This window comes from Ascaphus truei, chromosome 6, assembly GCF_040206685.1.
Source record: "Ascaphus truei isolate aAscTru1 chromosome 6, aAscTru1.hap1, whole genome shotgun sequence".
Taxonomy (NCBI): Eukaryota; Metazoa; Chordata; class Amphibia; order Anura; family Ascaphidae; genus Ascaphus; species Ascaphus truei.
Genome location: NC_134488.1, coordinates 64,215,135 through 64,232,577, shown reverse-complemented (window position 1 = coordinate 64,232,577; position 17,443 = coordinate 64,215,135). Strand labels below are relative to the sequence as shown.

The 17,443-nt window shown below is 47.4% G+C and overlaps 1 protein-coding gene across 1 annotated transcript in view; it reads left to right on the top strand.

Moving 5' to 3' along the window:
• The window catches only part of C6H1orf94 (chromosome 6 C1orf94 homolog), a 74,115-nt gene that overhangs the window by 35,477 nt on the left and 21,195 nt on the right, over positions 1-17,443 (top strand). Inside the window, exon 4 of the mRNA XM_075604613.1 lies at positions 7,059-7,127. Within this exon, the coding sequence (XP_075460728.1) occupies positions 7,059-7,127 (69 nt within the window). The remainder of the gene's footprint in view (positions 1-7,058; positions 7,128-17,443) is intronic.

Below are 17,443 nucleotides of genomic sequence, written 5' to 3'. Positions count from 1 at the left end.
GGTCTCCGAAGCTGATACCTATTAATATCAGCACTGGAAACACCTGGCATCAATCTGATGCAATAAAAATGCATTTACAGGCAACTTCATTACCTTAGCGGCTAACCGCTAAGGCAATGAAGGGGTTAAGGAACAACAGCAGCTTTATTGGGGGCAGAGGGGGTGAGTGAAGGGGTACTTGGCCTTTCACTCACCCACTCTGCCCTCACTAAACATTAAAATATGTCATAAGCACCAATATATAACCCACCCCATGTACCCCCACATAAAACCATTTTGATTTATTTTAACACAGAATTGATAACATAGGCCAGTGGGTGTCCCCGGGTCATCCCCACGGGTGTCTGGGGGCCCTCGGAGGTTCTCACGGGTAGCCCCACAGTACAGTAATGGGCAAAATAACTATTATCCAGATATGAATAATAGCTCATTTGCCCATTATTAAATCAAACATTAGCCAGGCAGCATAAATAAAGTAAATAAAACCTGTTCTACTTACCCCTGCCATGCTGAAGGGCGTCCTCGTCAGCATACTGCAGGGCCATGTCCTCCGATGCCAGCAAGTATACATACAAAAATACAATCTAATGGCCCCTAACCCCTTAATCACCTTAGTGGTTAATAACCGCTATATTTATTACATATTTTAATATAGATTTTAATACTAGTTGATTTGAGGTCCGGGGACCCCCTGCTTCCTGATATATAGGCCCCGTTATGGGGTGCCGGTAACTCCTATGCATGTAAATGTTCTGCTTCACGTGACCGTGGGAATCAAATGCATAGGGGATACTGGCTTCCCAGAACGGGGTCTGTATCTCGGGATGCAGGGTGTCCCCGGACATGAAATCAACGCAGTTCTGCTCATCTACACTGTTAATAAAATTTTAAAACATTATTTTCGTACTTAGATTTGCGCAGAGAGAGGCGTCTCTCTCTCTCTGCAGCAGGTGGAGCTCGCGGTGTGAGCCCTTTTCAGAGGGGTGATCTTCACATCGCCGGCTACTCGCCATTTTTGCAAATGTTGCCATCACTGGTATTCGGGGCTTCCTGCAGACCGTGATAGCAACGCTGTAAAAAACGGCGATTTAAAAACAATGGCGATTTTTTTGATTGGAGTTTAGTGCATAGGCCCCAAATCTGTTTCCCTGGATTTTCTCGCATGAACCCCCCCCTCCCCCTACCCCCAACCCCCCAATCCGTATCTCAATGGAAAATTTGCGGACGGATTTGGTCGGTTTTAACCCGCGGGGATTCATCAAAATCCGCTATTGGATACAATCCATTGACAGATTTGTGGAATCCAATCCGCGGATTCAGCAATCAGCTGACGTATTCTTAAGAAACGGATTGCTGGGTGCATTGGTAATAATAGTGAAAAGATCCGCAACATGCAAATCACCCTTTTTGAGATTGATCCGCTTAAATCCGCGAACCAAAGGTATCGGCCGATCCGCTGCGGATCGAAACCCGCCCCAAAAATCCGCCCATCATAGCTGTCTGCTAGATGCCCTGGTTCTCAGGATGTCTGCTTCCTTTTACTTATACTACAAACCACACTGCTTTCTGAGTCATGAAAACGTATGAAGCTTCCATAGCGAGGACCTGCAAGTTTTACAGGTCTCGTGTGTACAACAACATCTTTGTGTTATATTTAAGAGGTGCAATAAAAGGTATTCCAGTATTCCCCTCGCTCGCGCTGTGCGATCCCTTTATCTTGAAAAAACACACACTTAAAAATATATATTAAATCACAAATCCCTTAAACCCAGGGGTTCTCAACTCCAGTTCTCAAGATCACCCATCATGTCCGGTTTTAAGGCTAACCCTGCTTCAGCACCGGTAGCTCAATCAGTAGCTCAGTCTTGGACTGAGCTACTGATTGAGCCACCTGTGCTGAAGCAGGGAGTGGTTGAGCCACATGTGCTGAAGCAGGGATATTCTGAAGCCATGACCTATTGAAACCTTATCCCTGCTTCAGCACAGGTGGCTCAATCAGTGGCTCATTCAACGACTGAGCCACTGATCGGGCCACCTGTGCTAGAGCAAGGAGAGCCTTAAAATCTGACCTGTTACTGTCCCTTGAGGACAGGAGTAGGCCATTCTTGTCCGAGGGCAACGTGAGCTAAGGACAGTGACCTGACAGTGATCTGTACAGGTTAAATTGAGCTTATTAATACCTTATTTAAAAAATAACATGGACAAGTACTTTAAAACAATATTTAAACGTTTAACATTTCTAAAGTAAACAAAAGCTTTGGAGGTTTTTGTTACAATCTTTATATCATGTCTTTTGGTGATAAGACTGCCTGTCAGTCCCCAGGGCTCTGTTCTTTGTTTGCAAAGTAATTACGAAGCCATCATTAGTTAAACAGAAGAATATGTGGCCTAAGGCTTCAATTCAGTCAAGTATCACAGTTCCTTTAAAGGCAATAGAATATTTCTAATGACACAAATGTCCCTGTTACTCTTGTTGCTTGGCTTTGGCTCGCTAAGTTGGAGTGCGCCTTTAAAACACATCCTTGTCCTGCAGCAGTGAAGCCTTGGACTTGGCATTTTTGAGGATTCGATGTGTGCGTTTCTCTGCTGAAGCAGTACGGAAAAGCTAATGACAGGGATGTCATGTCTGTGACATTGAGACACAGAGCCCCTGTGCATTCCTCCCTGCATCGCAATGAGCCTGCCCAGCTGGTTCCCTTGTCAATCTCAGTGCCGCTCTTTCACCTCATTACCATGCCAACCTGCCACTTTGCACACCCCACTTGAATAGGACATGTTTGCTTACCATGTATTCTCTCGTTCTTCGGCCGTTCTTAACCCCTGCAGCATTTGAGGGGCCTGCAATGCAGCACTGGGAAGCACTTTATGCACCGGTACAGAAGTTGGTGCTTCCCAAAAATGTTCACATTTTGGTTTTGGATTGTGGAGAAAATGGGGAATTTGATGCAAATTTAAAAAAAAAATCATAATGTCTTGTAACCTGGAGCTGTTGTTGGCTGTAAGTATTGGCAAACAATTTAGTAAAAATAAAGATAATTATATTATTAAAAAAAGAATAATTACATAAGTAGATAAGGGTGTTAACTGTTAACGCCCCTGGAAATTATTTTAACTGGTACTGTCAAGTAAATAGAGCGTCAACAGGTGTGAACAGGTCATATGGTGCAGCATCGCACTCTGATCACCTATACCAGCAGTGGCCAACTCCAGTCTTCGAGCTGCCAACAGGCCAGGTTTTCAGGATATCCTGCTTCGGCACAGGTGCCCCAATCAGTGACTGATTGAGCCACCTGTGCTGAAGCAGGGATATCCTGAAAACCTGACCTGTTGGTTGCCGTTGAGGACTTGAGTTTGCCACCTCTGACCTATACAGCTACTCAAGAACCTTGACGTGCTCATCTCTTGTCATTTTAACCACTTCAGTGCAAGGTGGGACTAACAACGTATCACTCTGCAAGGTGTTGCTGGCCCCTCTGGCATTTTTAGGGGTTAATGAGCCAGAGCTACAATATATTGCTGGTGTGGACTCTGCGTGCTCTGAAGGGAGAAATGCCAAATGTACTAAAGCATGTAAGTAAGTGCGCTCACTTCAGTGGCAAGCAAAATACAGGCCGCTTTATACTGTATCTCTAGCTGATTACTAGCTTTTTAGGGCAGATATTTACTGTGCACGAGTTGCTGTAGAGTGGTGGTTCCCAACTAGAGATGGGTGAACAAGTCCAAATCAATTTCCCAGAATTCCAAGCATTATATACAGTATACAACTTGAGACTGGTCTGCGGACCAAAGGAACCGGCCCATCCGAGGCGAATCCAGATCTGCCAAAAAATGTTGCCCGCCTCTATTCCCAATCTTCATTACACTGTGCACCCCTGCTAGAAAATGTTTGTTTCGCAAACCCCTATTTAATAAATCTTATTACCTACTCATCAGACTGTCTCTAACTAAACGGTGTGACGATCCCAGGCAGTATGGTGTCCAGAGCTTGTGTGGGGAAGAACACACTCGCAATAAAGCCCCAAACGGCACCTCAGTGTCTGCAGGCAGCATGGGTAGTATACAGTAGCTGTCAATCACTGCAAGAGCTTGCTGTTACGCCCAACAATACCTTACTGCTGTGGAAGTAAAGCATTATGGGAAACTCCTGTTGGAATTGACAGCTATACCACCCACACTAAGGCTAAGGCCCCGCTGCACACAGCCGTCTTGCTTGCCGGCGGCACGTGCAATTCACTGTACCACGATCTGCGGTGACTTTTTTTCTGGCGTGGGGGCGTGGCCAAAATGGGTGGGCGTGGCCATGACGTGAGGGGGCGGGACCGCCCCTCAGCCCCTCGGCACCCTCACACACTCACAAACACACTCACAGGCACCATCACACACACACAGGCATCCTCACACACACAGGCACGCTCACACAAACAGGCACGCTCACACACACAGGCACGCTCACACACACAGGCACGCTCACACACACAGGCACGCTCACACACTCACAGGCACCCTCACACACTCACAGGCACCCTCACACACTCACAGGCACCCTCACACACTCACAGGCACCCTCACACACACACAGGCACCCTCAAACACACACAGGCATCCTCACACACACAGGCACGCTCACACAAACAGGCACGCTCATACACACAGGCACGCTCACACACACAGGCACGCTCACACACACAGGCACCCTCACACACTCACAGGCACCCTCACACACACACAGGCACCCTCACACACACACAGGCACCCTCACACACTCACAGGCACCCTCACACACTCACAGGCACCCTCACACACTCACAGGCTCACAGGCACTCACACACACACAGGCACCCTCACATACTCACAGGCACCCTCACACACACAGGCATCCTCACACACACAGGCACGCTCACACACACAGGCACGCTCACACACACAGGCACCCTCACACACTCACAGGCACCCTCACACACACACAGGCACCCTCACACACTCACAGGCTCACAGGCACTCACACACACACAGGCACCCTCACACACACACAGGCACCCTCACACACTCACAGGCACCCTCACACACACACAGGCACCCTCACACACTCACAGGCTCACAGGCACTCACACACACAGGCACTCACACACACACAAATACACACAGGGGGTGAATCGGAGGGGGATCAGAGCAGGAGGGGAATCGGAAGGGGGAGCGGAGCAGAGGGGGGAAATCGGAGCAGGGGGGTGAATGGAACGGGGGGGATCGGAGCAGAGGGGAGAATCAGAGGGGGGAAATCGGAATGGGAGGGTGAATGGAACGGGGGGGATCGGTGCAGGGGGGGAATCAGAGGGGGGAAATCGGAACGGGAGGGTGAATGGAACGGGGGGATCGGAGCAGGGGGGGGGGGAAATCGGATTGGCTGCTGGGATCCAATCCGTGATTGGTTCCCTTGCATGCCACGTGACGCGGCACTCGCCGAAATCACAAGCTCCTTGTAGCTCCGGCTGGCTGACGCGTCACAGCACACCGGAAGGAGCCAGCGGGGACCTCAAGAACAGAGGCAAGCAGCTGGAGGTCCGCGGCCACGTGGCCGCGCGCACCGCCGGCCGCAGCGGGATTAAAGCCTTTGGTGCAGTTTGGGGCTCTACTAAGAGCGCTGTCCCCACACTGGGTCAGGAACCCATTACACGGCTTGGGATCCACCATTATATATTTATTTTGGCAAACCCATTGGACACTCCTCACGCACCACTAGGGGTTCCCAAATCCCCTGTTGGGGACGCTGCAAAGCATATACTGGCAGTGCAAATCAAAATCAATATTGTTACAGTAGCATCCAACAGTAGCTGTAACTATGTAGCTGCATTGCAGAAAGCATTACTATCTGTGAAACCGCAGCAGCAGTGATAACTGTGCTCTTCTGCAGCTCTTCTCTCATCCTAATTTATAAGAGTGCCTTACAAGCACAATTAATACCGTAGTTCTAATTACCTAATTATAATTGGTACTCGTAATGTACAACTGGTTTCATTGTTGTTTTACATTGGAGCTGCCTTGCTGGTGCCTGAGTATTGTACTTATTGACTTGTTCGTGAGTGAAGCATGTTAAGGAGCTTAGAGTATTAATGTGCGCTGCTGTATTCCCATTACCAATCTCAATTCCACAGCCATGCCCATGAAATAGTTCAAATTTAGACTGGTTAACTGTCTGTACTATACATAAAGTACAGCCCCAGGCAAATAAGCAATGCACTCGAAATGGGTGAAATATAAAAAATTCGGTATGCACTTTCCCCCTCCTTTTTTTTTAATTCAGAAAAATGCGAAAAATTCACAAATATATTTCATTCCCCCCTCCCTGTCCTTTTTTTTTTTTGGTTGTTACAAATTTTTGAATATTGTTTAATTTCCCAATTTTCTCATCTTAAAAAAACAAAACTAAAGGAGACATTTTTTTAACTCCTAGAAATTAGTGAATAATTAAAACGCTAAAAAAAGATATTTTAGCTGCGAATTAGAATTTTGCCAAAATATTTTCCTGTCTCTACAATACACATTTTAATACAAAATATAATGTCAAATCTGGTGCCTTTTCCCTGTGAATTGAACAAAAGCTGCTCTATCTGCACATACTGTACTAGTTCAGACTGATCTTATATAAATACAATTTATATACAATAAAAAAAATGTTCCTGCAGCTTTAAAAGAGGTAATTATTAAAAGGGGATTTGTTTTGGTCTATCTGGAATATTGATGGGGTGTCCAATATCTTCAATGCACAACACAATTAACCCCATCAACGCTGAATGGTTGAGCAATGCATTACACAGTGATACGTTATTACCCGCTCCGGCACGGGGTGAGATGCACAACAACTAACATCCAGAGACAAGATTTGCCATTTTTAGGATCTTAAATCTGGTCTATGTCCAGCCGTTCAATTATAACCACGCAAGGAGATAGTCTGAAACACAGAAAGGGGGCAGTGAGTCAAAGCAGAGAAGCAAAAGGCCCTTTATCTGCAGTGGCAGCAGAGTGTTAACTTTGTTTTCTTTTTGTATCCTTTCTCTGAACAGAATCTGTATCAGCCTCGGACGCCCTTTCCCCAGACTCTGCACCCACAGTTAGGATGCTTCTCAAGACAGGTTTGTACTCCCAACGGCCCGGGATACTTCATCATGGGGAGACAGAGCCACAAATTGTCAGAGAAAGGTGTTATTCTTTCACTGCTATCGGGTGAAAATCGGAGGCTGAAGACGATGTACAGTATTAACATAAATGGAAATATTTAAAGCTGGCATTGTCTGCTTTAATGACATTTCCACACATGGTAGCTCACATGACTATTTATACACACGCTTATACATATGCATATGTGTATACAGATGTAACAGACGTTATTGCTCTCGCTGGCGAGTTGCAGCGTGACACACAATGCGCCACTGGGAGCAGATGCCATTCTATTGGCATTAACCGTGCGTGAAAAAGGGGTGCGGCCACCATGCCATTACACCAACTGGCACACGCTAGCAGGTGCAGTAACATATGCTGCATCTATATATATATATATTTTAGAATTATAATATCTCAAGCATTTAGAATTCTTCTTATATTAGCCTTTACCGCCTCTATTGTAATATATGATGAGCGGTGGTAAAGGCTAATATAATAAGATAACTCTAAATGCTTGGAATAGACATAAGGTTATCCTAAACAGAAAAGAAAGCCAATAGTCACAAGTGGAAAATGGGCAGACGAGGGGTGCCAAGTGATTCTGCCATCAAATGTTATGTTTTCATATACCTTTCCCATTGTAGGAATAGATCTCTCCGTCTCTCTTCCTCTCTCCTCCTAGCCCTATTTCAGGGTTTGGATCCAAGGCTCAGTTTAACATTTTTCGCAAAGTGCTGCGCAACTCTAGTCACAAATAACATGAGAAAACCCCAGGTGTAGCCTGCGCCGTGCTGGCTGCAAAGCGGTTATAGGAAATGGTTACAAACAAAGTATAAAATTGAATTTATGTAAATGCCATGGTCTACTGTAACATTTGAAAAGCTTTAAAGCATTTAATGTCTAATAATAGATTATTTATTCTTCTATGCTGTTTACATGATGGTGTCAGTGAGAACTGGAGTTTCTGATCACGTCCTGTGGTCATGGTTTCCCTTATACTATCCTACTCGGATCTTGCAATACATTTCAGTGTTGCTATTTTCTCCAGCACTATAGACCTCTCCAGCGAGGAGCCATGAGGAACAGGTGGGCAGGGGGAGGGAGGTTAGGTGTTTATGGAGCAGTAGCCTCTGGCCTGACACTTTCATCAGGTGAAGGCTCTTATCTAGAAGGTTGCTGTGGAGTTGTGCTGTGGCATTGGGCTGTTAGAGGTGCTGTGGAGGTGTTGTGAGAGGTGCTACAGAGATGTTCTGAGTTGCTGCGGAGGTCTGTGGAGCTGCAGAGGTGCTGCAGAGGTGTTACGAGTGGAGAGGGTGCTATAGAAGAAAGCAAGAGGCGTAGCTGCTGCAAGAAGGAAAGGTGGATGGCCATCGGTGACTCTGCCTCCCCCCTGGTGGAGGAGCAGGACAGACTGGGGGTTCAGCTGCAGAGAGGAGTGGCCCTGCATGGTGGAGACTGGCTGCGGTAGCTGATGCAGGTGTTTCCAAGCGTGGAAGCCCTTTCGGACACAAGTCCCCCCTGCTAGAAAACTTCAGCCCCAGTGTTGGCAGCCGTCTGCGGTGCCCAGCACAGAGGAGGAGGCTAACGTGGGGAGGAAATGGGCCAGAGCTAAGGAGGGGAATCCAGAAGCAGGTCCCGGCTGGACAAGCCTTTGTAAGGTCCCCCAAGCAAACTTTTTTTTGGGGGGGGGAATGTTACAGCAGGGGCAGTGCCGCTGCTTTAAGAGAGGTAGCTGCGGCAGAGGCGGTTGGGAAATGCAGCAAAGCAATGGGAGGGGAGCCCAGCAGGCCAGCAAAAAGCATCGGTGAAAGCAGAATGGCCCAATAATCGGTTGGGGTCAGCAGACTGATGGTACCAATGGTGGCCGGGATGATGACCGGCTTGCTGGGTTCATGTACAAGGGACAGTGGGAGCGGAGGTGGATGTATAAGCATGGGGGGGAGGGAGGGGAGGGAGGAGGCTTACAGAGATATGGTCAGCTTCCGGGAGGTGCTAGCCAGGCTTAATGTCCCAGGGGCAGGGTTGGTATCCCGATTGGGGAACCAAGAGTGAAGGCAGTGTTGGTCCATAGTCAGCTATCGGCAGTAGTGGTGGTTACAAGTGTGTGGGAGTCAGGCCCAGAGCTATGGACAAGGGTGGCCCACTTGTAGCTCAGCTGTTGCCGGGGATTGTAGTGAGTGGGGTATTACCGGTGGTAGGTCAAGTGGGAGTAGGTTCGGGCACAGCAGGCACCCCAGTAGGGAGCATGGCAAGTGGCAGTATTGGACCGATAGTGGGGGGAGTAGGGGTGCAGGCTATACCAGCACAGAAGATAGTAGCGGAATGTTGATATGGCACAAAGATTTGGAAGGAGAGTTGCCAGGATTTAATGGAAGGGATGTTCACCTCTCCGAGGTAGCCTTGGATATCTTCAACATGGGGTTGCAAGATGTCCTGGAGAGGGTATCACTACATTTGGCAGTGACAAGGCAAGTTTGAGGGGTCAAATGGCCTCGACGTTGGAGGTGGTCTGGTCAGTTCTGCCCTGGTGGTGAAATGTGTGAGGGGTCCAACAGGAGGCGTCCTTGGCTCAGGGCCAAGTGCGGCGTGCCTAAAGGGGTGACCCAAATTCGGACCCCAAGTGTTGCGTACTATGAATACCCACTAGATCATGTCACGTTGGTGGGCATGGATCATGGCTCAGCTGGTGGGGATAGTTTCTTACCAGATCCAGAAATTATTATTTGATTAATCAAAGGCTGTGGCCATTTATACCCAACTGAGGTGTTTGTGTTTATTTGGCTGGGTGATGAACGAAATGGCGGATTTCGAGTGTGCAAAGTTCTGGTTTTAACACACATGCACCTCAACACTATGAGGCCTCTCAAGCACATGGATGGGTTCAATTATTTGTAGAGCACTGCATGGGTTCCTAGACATCTTAAGTAGCTCCCCCTCAGAATGCAATGCACTGACAGTAAGTTCTCCACAGTCATATGTTGTGTAAGACCCTCTGCATACTATATTTATTTATTTTTCCCAATGCACTTTAACCTGATACAGTAGTCACAATTTCCTAAAGGGCTGGGAAGACACCATCCCCTGAGCACACAGCTACTGCTTGATTAAGAAAGTGGGATGTGTTCATGTATCCAATAAAAAAAAAAGTCTTAATTTACTCTGAGATAATAATTGTTTGCTCCAGGCACAGGCTCTCAAAGCCGTTAGCTTTGATGCCTATTTATACGCAGACATTTGCAGTGAGTTACTGCCAGAATGTGAGCTCTTTTTCTTACTATTTTTTCCTCGGGCAACTCTGACCCATCGCAAGGAATTAGTGACTCCCTTTGGGGATAAGAAGACTCAGAGGTTCAAAACGTAGTTGTAATTCAATCGATCACAAACAATGTCCTTCAGAATCATTAGCATGTGGTAGCTAAGCCTAGAAAAGCAGGGGGGAATAGAACTCATGCATCCAAAGTATTATTTTCTTGGTCAAAAGAAATATATATGATATATATATATATATATATATATATATATATATATATATATATATATATATATATATATATATACAAATATAGCTGTATGCTCATCTGCATGTCTTAGGCAGGTCTGCAACCCCGCCTTTCCCCATTATCACCCAGCATACAGCACTTCCACTGCAGCAAGGGATTCTGGGAAATGACATGCAAATGAGCACACAGTGTCACTTTTTGCCTCAATAACCATTTTTAACATGGTTCCCTATAGGCTTAAGCTTGCTGCATGGTCACAGCTTTGAGCACAGCCAGGGTTAAGGTGCATACCCAGAAAACCACCCACAGACAGACTAATGACTCATCGGATTAACACAGCAGGGGTCCCTGTCAGTCCCATTCAGTTTGAATGGGACTGCCAGGGACCCCTGCTGTTAATCTGATGGGCCATTAGTCAATGCAGAAATGCCTTAAACTTGCCTTAAACTAGACCCAGCATGCACCCCCTGAGGAAGGTCCCATTCTGTAGGACCGAAACGTTGGGTTTCTGGATGTATTTTTGCTTTCACTAATACACTTTGATTTTCAACATTGAGTGCTGTCTCTTGTTTACCAATCCTTGGAACGGTAACGTATAACTACATTCTCTATATGGGACGTGCACCTGTGGCTTACCAGCACCTATTGGAGTGCCAACTGCCTTATCTGACTATATATATATATATATATATATATATATATATATACATATATATATATATATACAGTGTTCGACAAATCACCCAAAAATCTACTCGCCCAACCAAAAAATCTACTCGCCACCTAGTCGCGCCCCCAACCCCGCCCCCCAACCCTAGTCCCGCAATCAGCAGGGTGGGTGGGAGGCACGTGGCGAGGTATCCCCCAGCAGGCGCCCCAGGGGACAGTCAGCCCCGTCGTGGCCGCCACTGCCCGACATCCCCCCTCCTCATGCGGCGGCTGCGCCGTCATGAAGCTAGCTGGTGCATGGGAGGCACGTGGTGAGGGGTGAGGGCCGAGGCCACCCCCCCCCCGCACGCCAACCGGGCTGCAGCAGCGGGGACCTCCCGCCCCGGACAGCGATCGGTGGATCGAGGGGAAGGGGACAGGGGAAGGGGACAGGAGCAGGGGTAGGGGACAGGAACAGGGGACAGGAGGAGGGGAAGGGGACAGGAGCAGGGGACAGGAGAGCTGCTGCGGTGGGGAGTAGGGAGCCATGTGGGGACCAGGGGGATCGCAGGGAAGGAGCAGAGGGGCCGCAGCATGGTGAGTACTTACCCTCCAACAGATGTCCGGGCAGAAAGAATGGCCGCTCATTGGGGGCAGGCTCAAATAGAGCCTGGCCACGCGCCCACAAAGCCTGGGAGCGCGCGCCAATCAGCTGTCAGGTAGGGGGAGTTTTTTTTTTTTTTTTTTCAGCGCGAGCAGGGAAATTTAAAAAATAAACACGTGTGCTGCTTGGGCCAATATTTACTCGCCCGGGGGTTAAATCTACACGCCCCGGGCGTGTAAATGTATAGGATTGTCGAACACTGTATATATATATCTTACTATATATTTCTGAAAGCGTCATATGTGTCCGTGTCTGTATGTGTCTCCCTGTGTCCCTCCCTGTGTCCCTAGCGGCAATCCCATTGGACCTTGGGCCAGGCCAATGAGATTGCTCCCTTGGCCCGCCCGCCCCCGCACACCTTTCATTGGCCTGAGGCGGAGTGACGGGCCAAAGGAGAGACGGAGAGACACACACACACACCCTCTGTGCCCCCCCCCGCCCCCCCTCATCACGTGCGCGCCCTGCACCAGCTCCCGGACGGAGGGGAAGCGCGGCCCTCCTGCCCCTGCCTCCAACTTCAGGCTCCTCCCCCCTCGCTCTCATCCGGCTCCCGGAAAGACACCGCCGCTACCTCACCGCCGCACCCTTACCTCCCCGCAACATCCCCACCACGTGCGCCGCCACCCTGCACCGGCTCCTGGAAAGACACCGCGGCTACATCACCGCCGCACCCTTACCTCTCCGCAACATCCCCACCACGTGCGCCGCCACCCTGCACCGGCTCCCGGAAAGACACCGCCGCTACATCACCGCCGCACCCTTACCTCTCCGCAACATCCCCACCACGTGCGCCGCCATCCTGCACCGGCTCCCGGACGGAGGGTAAGCGCGGCCCTCCTACCCCAGTCCCACTCTCCACCACCTCTCACTCCCGGTGTGTGTGTGTGTGTGTGTGTGTGTGTGTGTGTGTGTGTGTGTGTGTGTGTGTGTGTGTGTGTGTGTGTGGGTGTGTGTGTGTGTAGAGAGGGACTTTTTACTCCTGCCAACAATTTGTGCCTCACTTTCACCCCTACCCCTGCCCTTCACCCCCCCCCTAGCCCTGCCCTTCACCCCCACCCCTACCCCTGCCCTTTACCGCCCCTACCCCTGCCCTTCACACACCCCCACCCTTCACCCCCCCCACCCTTCATCCCCCCCTACCCCTGCCCTTCACCCCCCCTACCCCTGCCCTTCACCCCCCCTACCCCTGCCCTTCACCCCCCCTACCCCTGCCCTTCACCCCCCTACCCCTGCCCTTCACTCCCCCCCCCACGCCTGCCCTTTGACTGACGCACGCACACAAACCCTGACTGACGCACGCACACACCCTGACTGACGCACGCACACACCCCGACTGACGCACGCACACACCTTGACTGACGCACGCACACACCCTGACTGACGCACGCACACACCCTGACTGACGCACGCACACAACCCCTCACAGCCGCACGCACACAACCCCTCACAGCCGCACGCACACAACCCCTCACAGCCGCACGCACACAACCCCTCACAGCCGCACGCACACAACCCCTGACAGCCACAAGCACACACACCCTGACGCACACACACACACACACTGATGCGCACACACACACACACACACTGACTGACGCACACACACACACACACACAGACTGATGCACACACACACACACACACACACAGACAGACTGACGCACACACACACACACACACAGACTGACGCACACACACACACACACACACACACACACACACACACACTGACGCACACACACACACTGACTGACGCGCGCGCGCACACACACCCCCACACCCACGCAGACACACACACACAGTGACTGACTGACGCACGCACACACACACACTGACTGACTGCCGCACACACACACTGACTGACTGAGGCACACACACACGCACACACTGACTGTGTGTGTGTGTGTGCGTCAGTCAGTCTGTGTGTGTATGTTTGTGTTTCTGCGTCAGACTCACTGACGCGCGCGCACACACACACACAGTGACTGACTGACGCACACACAATGACTGACGCACACACACTGCATGAAGCTGTAAAGGGGGACAAACAGAGCTGTAAAGGAGGGAGGGGGGGACTGGATTGATGTGAATGGGGGACAAACAGAGAGAGGGGGAAGGGGAGAGGAGAGAGAGAGGAGCGGGAACATTACATCCCGGGCAACGCCGGGTCTCTCAGCTAGTAGATATATGCTTAGTTAAGTTATGGTGGGTTAAAAAAAAGTGACAAGAACCCTCCACACCATTATCACTTAGCATACAGTGCTTCCACTGCAGCAAGGGATTCTAGGAAATGACATGCAAATGAGCACACAGTGCCACCTTTTGCTTCAAAACCATATGACATGGTCCCCTATAAGCGGATGGTTGCTGCATATCACACACACACACATATATATATATATATTCTTTAGATATTAGGCTCTTATTAGAGTAGAGCCTTTCGGATAAGCAACCTTTAACTATTTAACACATGGAAACACAGGTTTACAGTGTCAGCAGTATGTAGCACAACATTATAATCAGTATATGTTGGTCAGTGTGTATCCTTTATCTTAGCACATGTGAGTGTGCATGCGCCATACTGCTGTATATCATTGTACATACTGTATGTGCATGTCTTTGTTTGGATGGTTTATATCAGTGCGTGTGTGTTACTATGCATCAGTGTGTGTCTATCAGTGTGTTAGTGAACAATGGGTATCAACAGCATCAGGTGCAGGAATTAGTCGTCAGCAGCTATAAAAAGCAGAGGGCACCATTAGATAAATAGAGGCCTTCTGGCAGCATCATATGAATGGGAAAAGCTTTCTTTCCTTGGCTACAAGTCTAATAACCACCTGACTCCCCATTATCGGGAACAAGCTCATGTTTGCTTCTTTCCTCCCACTGTGTGTGAATGTCCAATAATCTCTATGTTAAGCACAGAGGTCTGAGCCGAGTAATCTAGCACCAGGCGGTCACCCTAATATGTGTGTGCCTCTAGCAAAAGCAAAATGAATCACATATCCTCTGGTCTGCAACATAGCGCCCTGGGCACTACGGTTTGCAGACCTTACTGTAATTTGAGAAACTTCAAACAAATGTTAAGCTATGAAACAGACAGAGACAGCGGTGTCTCATGTGTAAATCCTTTCACTTTAATGCCAGTCTACTTCAAGGGAGGGGGAGTTGCTTTGGGGCTCAGGGCACTGTCCCCTGCATTTGGATAATTAGATTGCAAGCTCTTTGGAGCAGGATTAGGGGTACGGTTAAAGTCATAAAGAAATATATGATATTCAGAAACATGAAGTAAGTGGCGATGGAGTTCAGCCGTGTGATACTGATAAATGTTTGATATACTTATGGGCATTTTTAAAAAAAAGTACTTAGGAAGAGTTACTGTAGTAGTGCACTCAAATTGAATATTCAAATCCATTAAAAAAAATTAAGGGTGTAATATCCCAAAACAGGGCACCCCAAAATGGGCTCAACTCTCACTCAGCAAAATGCAGAGTCTGTACTCAGTCATATAGTAACAAAATGAGTATATTTGAGAATTTTACAGGTCAAAAAGTAGCAAAATAGCAATATTACAATACAAATAGTATGATATAATAATATAATAATACAGACGGACCTTGTTTTTCGTTCCGTAAACTGCTGGCGGATAGTGAAAACATCAGAATGTGAATCCCATGTTAACTGAGTGGCTGCGAGTGGCAGATAATCCGTTCCGACGTTGGTTAATGCATTCCGTGGGATCCATTGTTATCCATCAGATAATCCGTTCATCGTACAACGATACGATGAATCATGAGGACCACCTGTACAAAAATTATTAGATTTCCTCTTGACAAAATCCACAAACATTGAGGTTCTCAGGTGTGTCAGCTCTGTTAGTATTTTTCATATATTGTTATAATTGTATTGTACTATTGTGATTTTGGTACTTTTTGACTTGTAAAATGCTGCTATAAAATATACCATTTGTGTTACTACAGTATATGGCTATGAGTGCACTGTAGACTGTGTTTTTTTGCTGAGTTTTCCCCTTACTACTTTGCTGCTCACTTTAACAAAAGCCACTGCAAAATAAATAAATGACTAATTAAAATAAATGATTCCTCTCCGTCGTTATAAATCTGTTGCTGTTTTGCACTGAAATTGCATCATTTGATAGGTGACTTCTCTGGGAACACTAGAATCTGTTATGGAACTGTGCACAGTATTATTCTGCTATTATGAGGCCAATAAAGCGAAGCATCTAACTGTGTCCCTCCATAATAACCACGTGCACTCTGTATGCTGCATGTCCAATTAACTCCCTTCCATGTACCAAAGGGCTGGCATCCTTACAATGTGTCAACCGCTAATTTGTGAGAACCGTGGGCCGGTGGATATATATTGTACAGCCTCTCGATATTTGCCTCATTAAGTGGTTGGTGATGCCTTCCTCTCAGTCGCCTCACATCCAACTTGACCCGGAAGACTCAGCAAGCCCATTAATGCCTTCTTTGTCGGACAGCCTGGTGTGTTCTTTTTTGTTTGCTGTCCTAAAGGAACACACTCAATGGCTCAAGCTCAATGGCTTTCCATTCAATGGGTGGAATTAATTAAAGGTGGTGATTGTGTCTATGTACTACTGTATCTATCCATCATATCTATCTATCTCATCTATCTATCATCTATACACACCTACTTTTTTCACGCTGACAGCACTCAACACTTTGAGGTTATCTTGTAATTATTATCAGTTAAAACAAGAAAAAGAAGTACTGTACTGTACACCATAGTGTAGCAAGTTTGATTAATAATGATAATAAAAAGAATAGATAGAGTGAATGTGAAGATTTGCTTCATTAGATGGGTGCAAATATATGTCCCACCTTTCAGAGAGATATCAAATAGTCCACAGTTCGGTTCATTTCTCAATTTATTCAGAGACAAATAGAACACATCTTTTATAGCATCATTTCAGTCAGTTACATCATTCAGGCATATAGAATTGGGTTATAGAGTGGAGAACCCTCAGCTTAGTTGATGTTAAATGATTCATCTTCAGGTTGGTGATAATGATTCTGCATTTACATTTTTGACGCTGACTTATATACCATTTTACTGACTTTAGGCGACATACATCTTCAGTCAATCATTAATGTTTAAACCAATATTCCTTCACATCCTTATCTCTTTGCTCTGAATTAAGAACCCCATTGTTCTGGCACAAAGTAACCATAGGACTAAGTGTATTCCTAATCTTTAAAACGGATCTATATTGTATTGTTTTACTAACTAACTACTTCTAATTACCCCAATATAATTTCTAATTTAATACTATATTCCTTATTTTAACTAGTTACATGCTGAATATAGTATATATGTATATAGACAATATAACATCTTTATTATTCAGCCTTGAAATCGTCCTGTCTTCAGGATGCACTCACAAAATAAATATTTCAAAGCACTTGTAGGGAAGGGTGCTGTTCTGCAGACA